The sequence below is a fragment of the Bubalus kerabau genome, chromosome 6, assembly GCF_029407905.1.
Source record: "Bubalus kerabau isolate K-KA32 ecotype Philippines breed swamp buffalo chromosome 6, PCC_UOA_SB_1v2, whole genome shotgun sequence".
NCBI lineage: Eukaryota > Metazoa > Chordata > Mammalia > Artiodactyla > Bovidae > Bubalus > Bubalus kerabau.
Window position 1 is genome coordinate 117,984,562 of NC_073629.1, and position 12,066 is coordinate 117,996,627.

At 54.7% G+C, this 12,066-nt stretch overlaps 1 protein-coding gene across 2 annotated transcripts in view; it reads left to right on the forward strand.

Moving 5' to 3' along the window:
* Positions 1-599: 599 nt before the first annotated feature.
* The window catches only part of UBE2F (ubiquitin conjugating enzyme E2 F (putative)), a 46,194-nt gene continuing 34,727 nt past the window's right edge, over positions 600-12,066 (forward strand). Inside the window, exons 1-2 of one of the 2 annotated variants that reach the window (XM_055586591.1) lie at positions 600-797; positions 5,662-5,795. In XM_055586591.1, the coding sequence (XP_055442566.1) occupies positions 5,678-5,795 (118 nt within the window). In that variant the 5' untranslated portion in view covers positions 600-797; positions 5,662-5,677. The remainder of the gene's footprint in view (positions 798-5,661; positions 5,796-12,066) is intronic. The other variant, XM_055586590.1, reaches the window with a different exon arrangement.

Below are 12,066 nucleotides of genomic sequence, written 5' to 3' on the forward strand. Positions count from 1 at the left end.
AAGAAGCTAGAAATTAGAACAATTTGAAACAGATTTTTTTAAAGTAAGTACTTTACAAAAGAGTAAGCGATGAAAGAAGGAATAAAAAACGTAGGGCAACAGGAAAGGCCCCACCGATTCTACTGCGGGCCCCGCGAGCACCCTGGGGAGTTTGGAGGCTGCAAGTCTGAGACAGCCGCGGCCCGGGTCACTCCCGACCGTGTGGGCTTTGGGCCGCTCCTTTGCATTCTGAGCACGCTGATGGGCGTACAGCGGGCGCCCCATCCACCGAGCAGTCAGCATCAGCCATTGCCGCCCCCGCGGACCACGCTGCGTGACGATCCGGAGCCGCAGGCCCAGACCCAGAACAGGACCAATGAATGGAGGCAGGAACAGAGCTCTGAGTCCCAGGAGTTCTGGCGCGCAGGCTCGGGGAATGACTGGGCGACCCGCCCCCCTGTCGCCACTGGCCAATCAGCGAGGGCCGCAAGATCCGTGCCCACCCCGCAGCCAATGAGCTAGGCCCCATCGGCCGGCCGCCGAATCCAGCCCCCTTTCTCGGTGCACACCGCTGTTCGTGTGTCAGGCTCCAAATAAAGTTCTTCGGGCTTTTGATTTTTTTTTTTTAAAGCGCCCGCTGCAGTCGCAGCCGTCGCCGCCGCCGCCTCGGGCGAGAGCGGTAGAGTCTCCGCCCCGCCACTTCCGGTCCCGCCGCCCGGAGCCGGTGCTGGCTGTGAGGGGCCGCGTCTCGCTGCCGCCGGCCGGCTGGGGCATGGTGTTGGGCGCCGGGCCCGCCTTGCCTGTCTCGGGGTGCCCAGGTGAGTAGAGCGCGGCCCTGCGGCGGGCTGCCGGGGGCCGCTGGAGGGCGGCTTGGCTCCCTCGGCGCCGGTGCACCCGGCGGGCGGGTGGCCGCGGGGCCGCCGCAGGCCGCGCCGCTCCTCTCCTCACGGCCGGGCGCTGTCGGGGGCCGGAGGGCCGGCGGTCGCCGCGGGGCGCGGGCTGGGGAGTGCGGGGCCGGGGCGCTGGCGGCCTCCGGGCTCCACGGACAAGCCCGCCTGAGCCCGGGCTTTGGGGGCACGCTGCGGCCCCCCTCTCTCTTCCGCCGTCTCGGGGGGGAAGCTGCGAGCCTCATTGTCCGCGAAGAAACGCAGCGCCCAGCGGGCTCAAGGTCACCGGTCCAAAGTGGCTGGAGGCGGCGGGACTCGGACGCGGGCAGCCGGACTCCTGACGTCCGGGGGAATCGGGCTAGGCCGGGGAGTGGGGGGGCGCCCCTGAGGGTGCGGAGGAGCCGGGCGGCCGCTTCGCCGGAGTGCCTGCGGCTTCCCACTGGGGGAGACTGGGGCCGGTTTGGAGGGTCTTCCCGGGGCAGAGGATGGGGGAGGACATCTTGGACCCATCCCTAAGGCCGCCGAGTCCCGGCTGCTGTGGAGTCTTGGGTGTGGCCCTCCCCTCCCCGGGTCTCGGTTCCCTCATCTGTCATACTCGGGATCGGGCCCGCCCCTCTGCCCTCCCCCCAGCTCCCGAGTGGGGTCGGGACGGTTTCGGAGTGGCGGGAGAAGGCTTCTTGGAGGAGGTGCAGGAATCTGCGGCATAGTCACCGGTTATCCGAAGTAAGAAGCAGGATGAGGTGGTGAGGGGAGGCAGGGCATCCAGACCGGGGTGTCAGATTGAGCAGAAGCTTCCAGAAATGAGCGAGGTGTCGCTGAGGAACAGGGAGGAGGGCCATCTACCTTGTACGGAGGGTTGCAGGCTGGTAAGGGGATGAGGCAGGGGAAGGGCCCACGTGGGGGAGATGTTCCGAGAATCACCAGCAGGTTAACTGGTACGGGTCTTGAGGACCTCCACCTGGACAAACTACCCCTCAGGTAGTAGGCAGGGCGAGGGGAGGCCGGTTTACCGCTCCGGATAAAAGGGTTGGGCTCCAAAGGTCATCAGGCAGCCAACCACTGAGCCAGGTGGGCGGGTTCCTTGGGCCCTGGCCTTCTGAAGGAGGAGGATAGCTGTGGACTTCTTTATGTCCTGATCTGGGCCCCTTTTTGACTGTGGAGTTGGTTGACCCCTAGTGACATGCAGTTCCACCTTTTACATTTAGATTGGGACTCTGCCAAGGCAGGAAGAATTCTAACGAAGGAATACCCCACCCCAGGAGTTGACTGGCCCCTGTACAGGTGGCCTGGCCTGATTTTGCCGCTGCAGGCCAGAACGCTGAGTAAATACTTCTTGATGATGAGCCTAGTAAACAGCACAGGGGCTTCCCTGGTGGCTCAGTGGTAAAGAAAATGCCTGCAATGCAGGAGACTCAGGTTCGATCCCTGGTTTGGGAGGATCCCCAGGAGAAGGAAATGGCAACCCACTGCAGTATTCTTGCCTTGGGAAGTCCCGTGGACAGAGGAGCCTGACCGGTACAGTCCCTGGGGTTGCTAAAGAGTCAAATACAACTTAGCAACTAAACCACAGTAAGTAGCCCTTAAAAATCTTTGAACACTTGCAATAAAGTCCCACCCAGAGGAAGAACTTAAATGGGCCAGTTATAACTTAAGGAATTTAGAGACTGAGTGTGCTATTCACTATAATTGATTTGTTACTGAAAATGCCGTCATGGTCAAAGTGTAATTTTTGGTAAAAGGGAAATTTTAGTTTTAAACCAGGTCTTCAAAGGGTAAAGCATATTGACGAAGGAAAAGAGAATTCTGAAGCAAACCACAGGTGTTCAGTTAACCTGACAGCTTGAATAATTTATTTTCATTCGCATCTCTTTGCACAGAGTTAAATTAACAGCTATGGAACATGCCCAAATTAGACCTTTGGTTAATCCCTAAAGTGGTGTATGAAAATGATGCAGATGATGGAGAAATAGGTATTCATTATATAATTAGATTTCTTAGAATGTTCAGAATATGTTTTGTCTTCTATGGAAAAACAGGACATCACCGTTTTTATATCTTGCTTAATCAGAGCCCAGTGTCTTTTATTAAGGGTCACAAACTTGTTGAATATGGAAAACCAGGAATCTGACTCTAAATGGAATTGCGTATGGGGCGTACTCTGCCCACAGAGAAGAATTTAGTGTGGGGTAGGAGTGTAAGATGGTTAAGCAGAGCCCATAGGCTGAGGCGACACAGAAACATCTCGGTGTGAGCCTTTCTTTGTGTCAGTTGGTCTTGCCGGGATGCTCTGAGCAGCCCCTTCGGTGCAGGTCTGCAGGGAGCTGGGTATGGGCCAGTCGTATGCCCTGGGACCCACTCTTCCACTGGGCTCTTTATTATGACTTTCCTAGGGTACTGCCTACCGAACTCTCTTTACACAGGCTGTGCTTTTATTGTTTGCCATGTTTGTGTTACCAAGGTCAGCTAGAGTGTAAAAACCAAGTAGACTTTGTGATAGATGGAGATCTTGGCGCATCATCAGGCTGCCCTGTCGATATGGCAAGACTGATATCCTCAAGTCTGGGTGCCTGGCAGTGGGTTTGGTCAGGAGGCAGACACTGCTTTGGGATCCATATCTGCTTGAGGGATTAATGACAGGCTCCCTGGAGCGGGACTTGGGGGTGGTGGGGGTGAGCAGGACCCCCAGGCTGTAGATGGTGCTGCTGTCCCTGGTAGCTTGTGGGCAAGAGCCCACAGATATTCCTGACACCACCCCAGCCCTCCCTCGTGAGATTGCTTTGTAAGCTGAAGCGATAGTCCCCCACGCTGGGTGAAGCTGAGATGTGTGTTAAACGGTTATATCCTCTCTAGTGATGGCTTGGTATCACATTTTGACCAATCTTTTTGAGGTACAACTGAAGTCCACTATGCTGTACGTGTTTAAATCATGTGATTTGATCAGTCTTGATGTGTGTATATAGCCCTGGAACCATCACCACCTTCAGGATAGAAACATCCCCATCATCTACTCGGGGGAAGCCAGTGTTTCTATGGTGACCTCTTCTAGAAGCTGATCCCAGGCCCCAGCTGTCCCAGAATCCACATCCATGAGAAAGTGGGAGTCAGGGGAAGGGGTCCTTCCCAGAGCTGACGTTCTAGGAGCTCGTGAGTGCTGATGTGTAATAGAACTGTCTCTTGAAGCACTGAGACCAGTGGTTCCTAAAGGGATTAGGTGAGTGAGAGGTCCTGTGTAGTTCAGAAGAGCATATTCAATATATTGTTTTCATAATAGAAAATAAAATCTTACAGTCTTTGTGGGGTGGGGAGATACACAGATGATGATGTGAAAAGTGAGGGACTGGATTAAAATGGCTCAAGATATTACTTAAGTGTTAGTCGCTCAGTCATGCCCGACTCTTTGTGACTCCATGGACTGCAGCCTACCAGGCTCCTGTGTCCATGAGATTTTCCAGGCAAGGATACTGGAGTGAGTTGCCATATCCTTCTCCAAAAGATACCACTTTTGGAGGGAGAGAGTTATTCTTATAGTTTGGCTTTCAGGATCTTGGCCTCAAACTAAAAGTTCTTTCCTTACGTAGGTTTAAATTTTTCATCTGAAAATTCTGGATCATTTTCTCTTGAAAATGATCAGAGTGATATTGCAAGGAAATGATACTAAAACAACAAAGGAAATTATGAAAATACTGAACTGGTGATCAATTTTTGTCCTCAGTCAAAAGTTCCAGAATTCCTCTCTGACTGGTAAAGCATGCAGGAGGAGTCAGGCGGCCCGTCAGGAATGGCGGTTTGTGTACATAAAGAAGGCGATGCTGGAGCACAGTTCTGTGAACCCTGCTGACACTTAAGTCCTTTCTCCCAAGCAGGTGCATCACCCATGCTTGGTTTTTATCGCCCTTCCCAGTGAGCTGTCCGGGAGGGAACCTGAAACACAAGTGGGCTGGAAGCAGCCGAGTGAAAAGGATCTAGTTTGGGGCATTAATTATAACTTGATTAAGTTGCTGTTGCCTTCCAGTGTGAGTACAGCACAACACACACAAATGTGAAAATGCTTATTAAGGTTCTAGCCACACCTTTATTAAAGGAGGGAAGAAAGCATTGCGGTGCTCCCTCCTCACCAGGGGCGGACGCTCCCCTCGGTTTGCGATGGGCCAGACACTGGGGCCACACCCTCAGAGGCATGGACCCCGCAGCAGGGGAGGGCCGTGAGCAGTGGTGGGCCCATGTGGAACCTGTTGATGGAGGCTGCCCTAGACATGAGCTCTACATCCCAGGGCCTGCTGCTCAGTGCATGTTAAATGCTTGGCTCTCCTTTTAAATTTTTCATTCATACTTTAAAAAATTAGATTTAGAGAGGCATAGAGATTACCCCAGAGAAGGCAATGGCAACCCACTCCAGTACTGGAGTACTGGATTGCCTGGGAAATCCCATGGACAGAGGAACCTGGTAGGCTACAGTCCATGGGGTCGCGAAGAGTTGGACACGACTGAGCGACTTCACTTTCACTTTTCACTTTCATGCACTGGAGAAGGAAATGGCAACCCACTTCAGTATTCTTGCCTGGAGAATCCCAGGGACGGGAGCCTGGTGGGCTGCCGTCTATGGGGTCACACAGAGTCGGACATGACTGATGTGACTTAGCAGCAGCAGCAGAGATTACCCAAATTCATTATGGAGGAATTCTATCTTAGAGCTACATTTTTCTACAACTTAAATTATGGGAAAAAATTAAAAATCACCTTACATCATTGTCTCAGTGTCTGGAGATGAGTGCTTCACCTGCCTTTTGCCTTTCAGGAAAAAGGCAGCAGTGATGCTGACGCTGGCAAGCAAGCTGAAGCGGGATGATGGTCTCAAAGGCTCCCGGGCGTCAGCCACAGCCTCTGACTCCACTCGGCGGGTGTCTGTGAGGGACAGGCTGCTTGTTAAAGGTAAGGGCCACCCGGTGAGCTATGTTTATATCCCACAACAAAACGATGTCTGGCACGTGGCTCTTTGGGGTTATGAAGCAGCCTGTTGCTGCTAAATAGAAATACCTGTTTGAAAATATTTTTGAATATAATTCCTCGTCACTTAGAACAGAAGGACTTTGCACTGTGCACACACTGTGGGAATGCCGGTGGCAGGAAAATGGTATGAGAACTGTGGTGTGTCTTATATACTCGGGCTGTTCTCTGCAGGGGCCACCAGACTGCTCATGGAAGGAGTAAGGCGCCAGGGACAGCAGACCCGTGACTGGTCTCAGTGCTGTCTTAGGTGTTGGGTCGGGGCGGGGGTTTCATCCTTTCTCCTGGACTCCTCGGCACCAGAGGATCTCATTTGTAGAGGGAGGGTAATTTCTTAGGGTCCTTCTCTCTCATTCAAATCACAGCCTTAGGAGAGCCTTGTGCAAAATTGATTCTCTTCACAGAATTAATAAAGGTGTCTTAGAGCTGTGTAGTGTTTGGAGAAGGGTTATGTAGTGTGGGGTGTGTGTGTGTGTGAGAAACTTGTGTGGTTAGTGACTGAACAGAGTTGCAACTCTTCAGTGCAAAAGGCAGTTTCTCAGGGTTATGAGACCCACAGAAGAAGAAATGGTTTCTTCTTTGAAGGACCTTATAGCTGGCAGCACGTTTTTACTTTAAGACACACGTTTACATTTTATAAGTGTAAGGCTTCAGGAAGCACGGACTGTTAAGGAACTTGTTAGAACCGCCGGTTTCATTTTGTATTAGGTGGACACCGTGGGGGTTCCTGGCGTTTGCATGTCCAGGAACAGGTCTGGTGGGGGAGACCTGCATGTATGAGTGCCCCGTGATGGGCCTTCACAGAAACAAAGCACCGCTGAGTCTGTGAGCAGAGGCGTCGGGCTCGGGGAGATGGGTGGTGCCCTCGTCCCTGCTTTCTCTCTGCCTCTGAGTGCTGACTGAGCTCTGGCTGTCCCAGCCTGAGGGGCGATGGGCTAAAGATGGAGTGTGGGCGTCTTTGGCGTCTGACGGCACCTGCCATGCCCGGGAGCGTGCGCTGCACTCAGTTTGTCACAGTGCAGGGAGTGTACCCTGCAGGAACTGGGTGGGGCCTGGCTGTAGCCCCTTGCTTGGAAGGCCTGGTAACACTTTCCAGGCTGCTGGCTCTAGGGCTCCATCCACAGGGGAAGCCAGGAGCCAGCCAGACAAGCCAGGGAAGGGGTTTGATGCTTGAGGTTATGGTCCTTCAAGGGGAGGGTGTTCTAATGCCAGGGAGTTGATATGAGGGGGGTTGTAGCTGAGCAGTTGCAGGTGGGACACTGGCACAATAGGCGGTGCCACCTTCTTTCCACCCCCTCCTCGTGGCTGATGGCAGCTGCTGTCCACTGAGCACTCGGGGCCAGGCCCTCTGCTGGGGGCTTTGTAGGGCAGTTCTTGTTTGACTTTCGCTAAGCCTTGCCAGGTGAGTGGTTCATTTTACAAGTGAAGAACTGAGGCTTAGAGGGGTTCAAAACCTTGCCCAGGTTTCAGCTTTATTGTAGCAAGACAGCCAGACCCACATTTTGGGGTAGGGCAGGCACTTGGGGAGCAGGCCGTGCAAGCGGAACCTGAAGGAGCACAACAGAAGTGCGAGTCCACAGCAAAAAGAGTTCAGGGAGGCACAGAGTCTCCACCACCTCCTCCTGCTCAGGGACTCCCTTGGGAGCCCTCAGGTGACTCCAGGGCCTGACACAGCCCAGGGAGCCCACTGAGGCCCATAGTGCTGGACTCTGCCCCAGGTCCTAGCACAGGAGACGTCTTTGGCTGGGTTGACAGACTGGGTTGAGAGGCTGGGTTGAGGTCCTTTCGTGTGAGCCTCATCAGGGAGAGGTGCGGAACCTCCTCGCAAGGCCACCGGTTCATTCTCCCAGAAACACTGGGGGTTATTAGGGTTCTGGGCCCCAAAGCACTTGCAGTTGATGGGTGTTTGTGCAGCAGGGCTCAGAGCAACACGGCCTTCGTGTGATCTGCTCTCTCCCTCAGTCTCGGGGGCAGCCAGGCCGGTGCGGGGGCGGCCAGGCTGACTGAGTGGTGAGTAGTTTGGGCTTCTGATGGGGGGTAGGTGGAGAGGAAGGGTGGGCCTGTCCTGAGAGAGGAAGCTGTGGCAAAAGGTGCCTGATAGAGGATGCTCTGATGGGTGATGATTGTTTGGTCCACACCTGAAGCACTGCTTCTCCTGGTTGGATGTGGCCGCAGCCTTCATTCTGGGGATTTCTGATGGTGGAAGTGAAGTCTGGTGGCGTCCATGGATCCTGTGGGCCTGGTGAGGCCCTTGGAGGGGTGGTAATTGCAAGAAGCCCTTCTAGGTGAAACCCCTCTTTAGGGCCTTGGGAAAAAGTAGGTTGGTTGTCTGCGTTCAGCAGGATTGCTGCAGTCAGGGCAGTCACTCGGGGCTGTGGCTTTGCCTCTGGCTCATGTGAGAGTGTTATTCATGAGGACCAATAAGTTGTAGAAAAGTGTGTTAATGTGTCTTTGGGACTCAGTAGTAATGCTGAGTTCCTGGAAGTGGGGAATTTGGCGTGCCAGGAAGTTATTAAAGGGTGTCCCTGGGACTGATCCCTCTGGAGGGTGGTGGAGCGAGCAGGAGCAGGGGGAGGGAGAGCTCTGACGAAGGCCCCAGGACAGACAAGGGCCTGTCTGTCTGCTCCTGCCCCTCTGCTCCGGGACAAGCTCAGCCCTTCGGAGTGGACCCCAGTCCAGTGAGACGGTCAGGCCTTCCGGCTCTGTGTCAGCCAGTCTGACCCGAGGCAAGGGCTCTGTGCAGCTTACGTTTCCCTGAAGGACTGAGAGTGGCAGGCCGTCTGCTGTCGGCCCTCATGAGAGGGCATCTGGGCCATGCGCCCCATATCCCAGAGGAAAGACCACAGACGCTTCCATGCAAAAATATTTTTTTAGCCGGTCTCTTGTCGTGCTTGGATGACCTTACACGGCAGGGGATGTGGCTCGGTGCACATGGTTGTGGGGTTAGCATGGGAGGCTGGAGGTTGGCAGGGACACTTGTCCCCAGTGCTGAGGGCCAGTGGTGGCTGCACAACGGAAGAATTGTGGGCCTGGTTCGGAAGGTGACAGGTGCGGCCAGCTGTCCCTGGAAGGACCAGGGCCTGCCTTGGAGCAGCCGGCCAGCATGAGGCCTCTGGGCCACACCAGCTTTCCATTTGCACCCCTGGGGTCACCCTCAGGGGCGGCCTCCAGGCTGGGACTGGAGAGGTGCGTGCAACAGCAGTTCCTGAGGTAGCGCAGTGGAGTGTTTCTAGGCGAAGACCGTCTGTCCTGAGTCCTGGGCAGCTGGGGATGCTGGCGGCAGAGTGTTGGGTCTGCTTTTCCTGTTGGCGTCAGCTCAGGTCTGGGCCTGGCTGGGAGCCGTCCCCTGTGTTCTCAGCCACAGGGCGGGGGCACTGCTTTCTGATGGGCCTTTGTGGTTCCGCTGAGTCCATTAGTTTCTGAGTCTGATGATGCTCCCCACCTCCCAAAAAAGCCTCTGGGCAGAATGGTCTACTTTCTTGTCTTTCTGAAGCTTACTTTTCACATAATGGGAACATGTCAGTATGTCTCCCTGTCCTCTGACTTATTCACTTGACAAAGATTTTAGTGCCCACTGTGTGCCAGCCTCCTGTTAGTGACCCCTGAAGACCTCTAGGGGCTCCAGGCAGGCTGGTCGGAAGCGTTTGCTAAATGTGGAGATTTGGAGTTGAGTTGGCTGAGTTCAGGGCCAGGTCTGGAGTCAGGAACTACAGGGACTGATTCTGCAGCCTTTGTCCCCTCAGCCCCTGTGCCCCATGTGGCCGCTGGCTGTGGCGGCTCTCTGTGCTCCTGGCCTGGTTTGCTGAGCCAAGGGGCCTGGCTGCCCACCTGCGTGGGCTTTCCAACATCCAAGGTGCGGGTGTCCCCACAAGGGGCCACATGTGGCCTCCCTGGTTGAGCACTCCTGTGCCCACTGGAGGAGTCCAGTGCTGTGGTGGTGTAGGGAGGGTTCTGGCCCAGGGCGCTTCCTGGAAGAATGGGCGAGAGAGAAGCATTTGTTCTTCTCCAGAGCTTTCTTGTCCTTGCCAGCCCTGCCCAGGACTCTGGAAGTGGGCTCGGGGTTGGCTGGCCATGCTGGCAGAGTGTCCAGAGCATTTAGCAGCATGTGAAGTTGTGGGCTATGTGTTACAAAATGTGTTAAAAAAAAAAACTAGGGCAGTGGCCCAGAGAGGAGGAGCCCTACTAACGCGGAGTAAGGTGGTGGCCCCCGGCTCCCCTTTAACGCTTTCTTACAGGGTTTTAAACACCAGTGAAACTGCCTGGGAATGTGGCAGCCCCCTCAGGCTTGCCAAATAGCCCCATATAGCCCCAGATCTGGGGGAGGCGGGGCCGGTGGGGGTGGGGAGGATCTGTGCAAGAGGAATGAAGGTTCCAGTCAGCTTTGTCTGCTCATGTTGAGAGTGGGTGGTCGGACGGTGTGGGGCTACAGCCCCATCCAGAGCAGTCTCTGCTGCAGACTCCGTGCTGGTTTCCGGGGTTACATCATTGCTGCCCCAGAGTGTGGCACAGCCTGACTCCTCTCCTGTGGGCCTGCTTTCTGCACTGTGCTGCTGGAGGGCCCTTAGACTGAGTGGGAGTGGCTGGGTGGGGGCTTGGCCTCAGCTGCAGCAGTGCCGTCTCTGGGACTGATGATGCCCTTGGGGCAGGTGTCTGCCCATAAGGGCACTGTTCGTGGACGCTGGCAGTGCAGAAGAGGCACTCAAGGCGTAAAGACAGACAGGAAGCTAAGAGATAAAGTCCTAGGTTGAGAAACCTAAGAAGTAGGGGTAATCGAGGTAAGAAGAGAGAATCAAGTCTTCCGGGCAGCAGCTGCCAGCTCTGCCTGGGTCAGAGGGCACAGCTGTCCTGCCTGGGTTTCCTGACAGGGCTCGGAACTGGCTCCTGCCCGGAACCATTGGCATCTGTGATTGGGCTTGGTCTTAGTCAGCTCAGGCTACCATGATAGAACACCACAGCCGGGGTGGGGGGCCTGGACATGGGGAAGGCCAAGGCCAAGGCATTGGCAGATTCAGTTCCTAGGGAGGGCTTCCTGGCTTGTAAGCACCTGGGTCTTTTCCCATAAGGGCACTAATCTTATCATGAGGGCCCCACCCACATGACCTCGTTTAACCCTAATTACATCCCAGAGGCCCCACCTTATACCATCACATGAGTTTAGGGCTTCACCATATGAACGTGGGCAGGGGACTCAGTTCAGTCCACTATACCTTTGGAATGGCTTGGTCACCAGCTGTGTGAAGAGTGAGGCTCCTCATGTCTCAGGGTGTCCACACTGCAACCACTGCCACTCTGCTGGAAGTGTGCTTGTTTGTCAAGCGTCTCCCAAGCACTCCGTGTGTGCCAAGCTCAGGCCCAGGGGCTGGGGTCCCAGGGCTGGATCGGAATGCACAGCCCCCACATGGACACTGTGTAGGTCCCAGGAGTGGGCAGTGTGGGAGCGGCTGGAGCACTGTGTTGTGAGCAGCCCACAGCAGGAGGGGGTCCGTGCTGTGTGGGGGCCGCTGTGGTGATGGGTGGCTTTTGCAATCTGACATTTCAGTGCAGTTGTGCTTCAAGTGGGCTCTGTGGTTTGGTCTTTAGTTATAAAGGAAAAGAGTCTAATTTCTCAGAAGGAAGTTGTGCAGCCACTTAATTGTGCAAGATGCCAGGTACCTCTCCAAAGGCTGGGCTGGTGAGCCAGAGAGGTGTTAGCATCTTTGGAATAGGCAAGACTTTGGCAGTTTAAAAATATCTAACTTCTTGGTACCTTCCAGGTGGGGGTAGTGAGTGTCCTTCAAGCAGGGCAGGACTGCTGCTCGGCAAGAGGCCTCTCAGGTGTGTAAAGCAGATCGCTCGTTTCTTTGGTCATAGTCTTTTTGTACGTGGATTCTGAGTTCATTGGACTTCCCTGCTTGCTCAGCAGTAAAGAATCCACCTGCAATGCAGGAAACTCAGGTTCAATCCCTGGCTTGGAAAGATCCCCTGGGAAAGGAAATGGCAACTCGCACCAGTATTCTTGCCTGGGAAATTGCATGGAAAGAGGAGCCTGGTGGGTTACAGTCCATGGGGTTGAAAAAGAGTTGGACACAACTTAGAGACTCAGCACTTCCTGAGTTAATTGCTGTTGCTGTTAGTGAATCACTGTCTGCCCTCATCTGAAGTGCACAGGTGTCATTTGTGACCCCTTCCTGAGAGGAACGCTGCATTGTAGTTCATT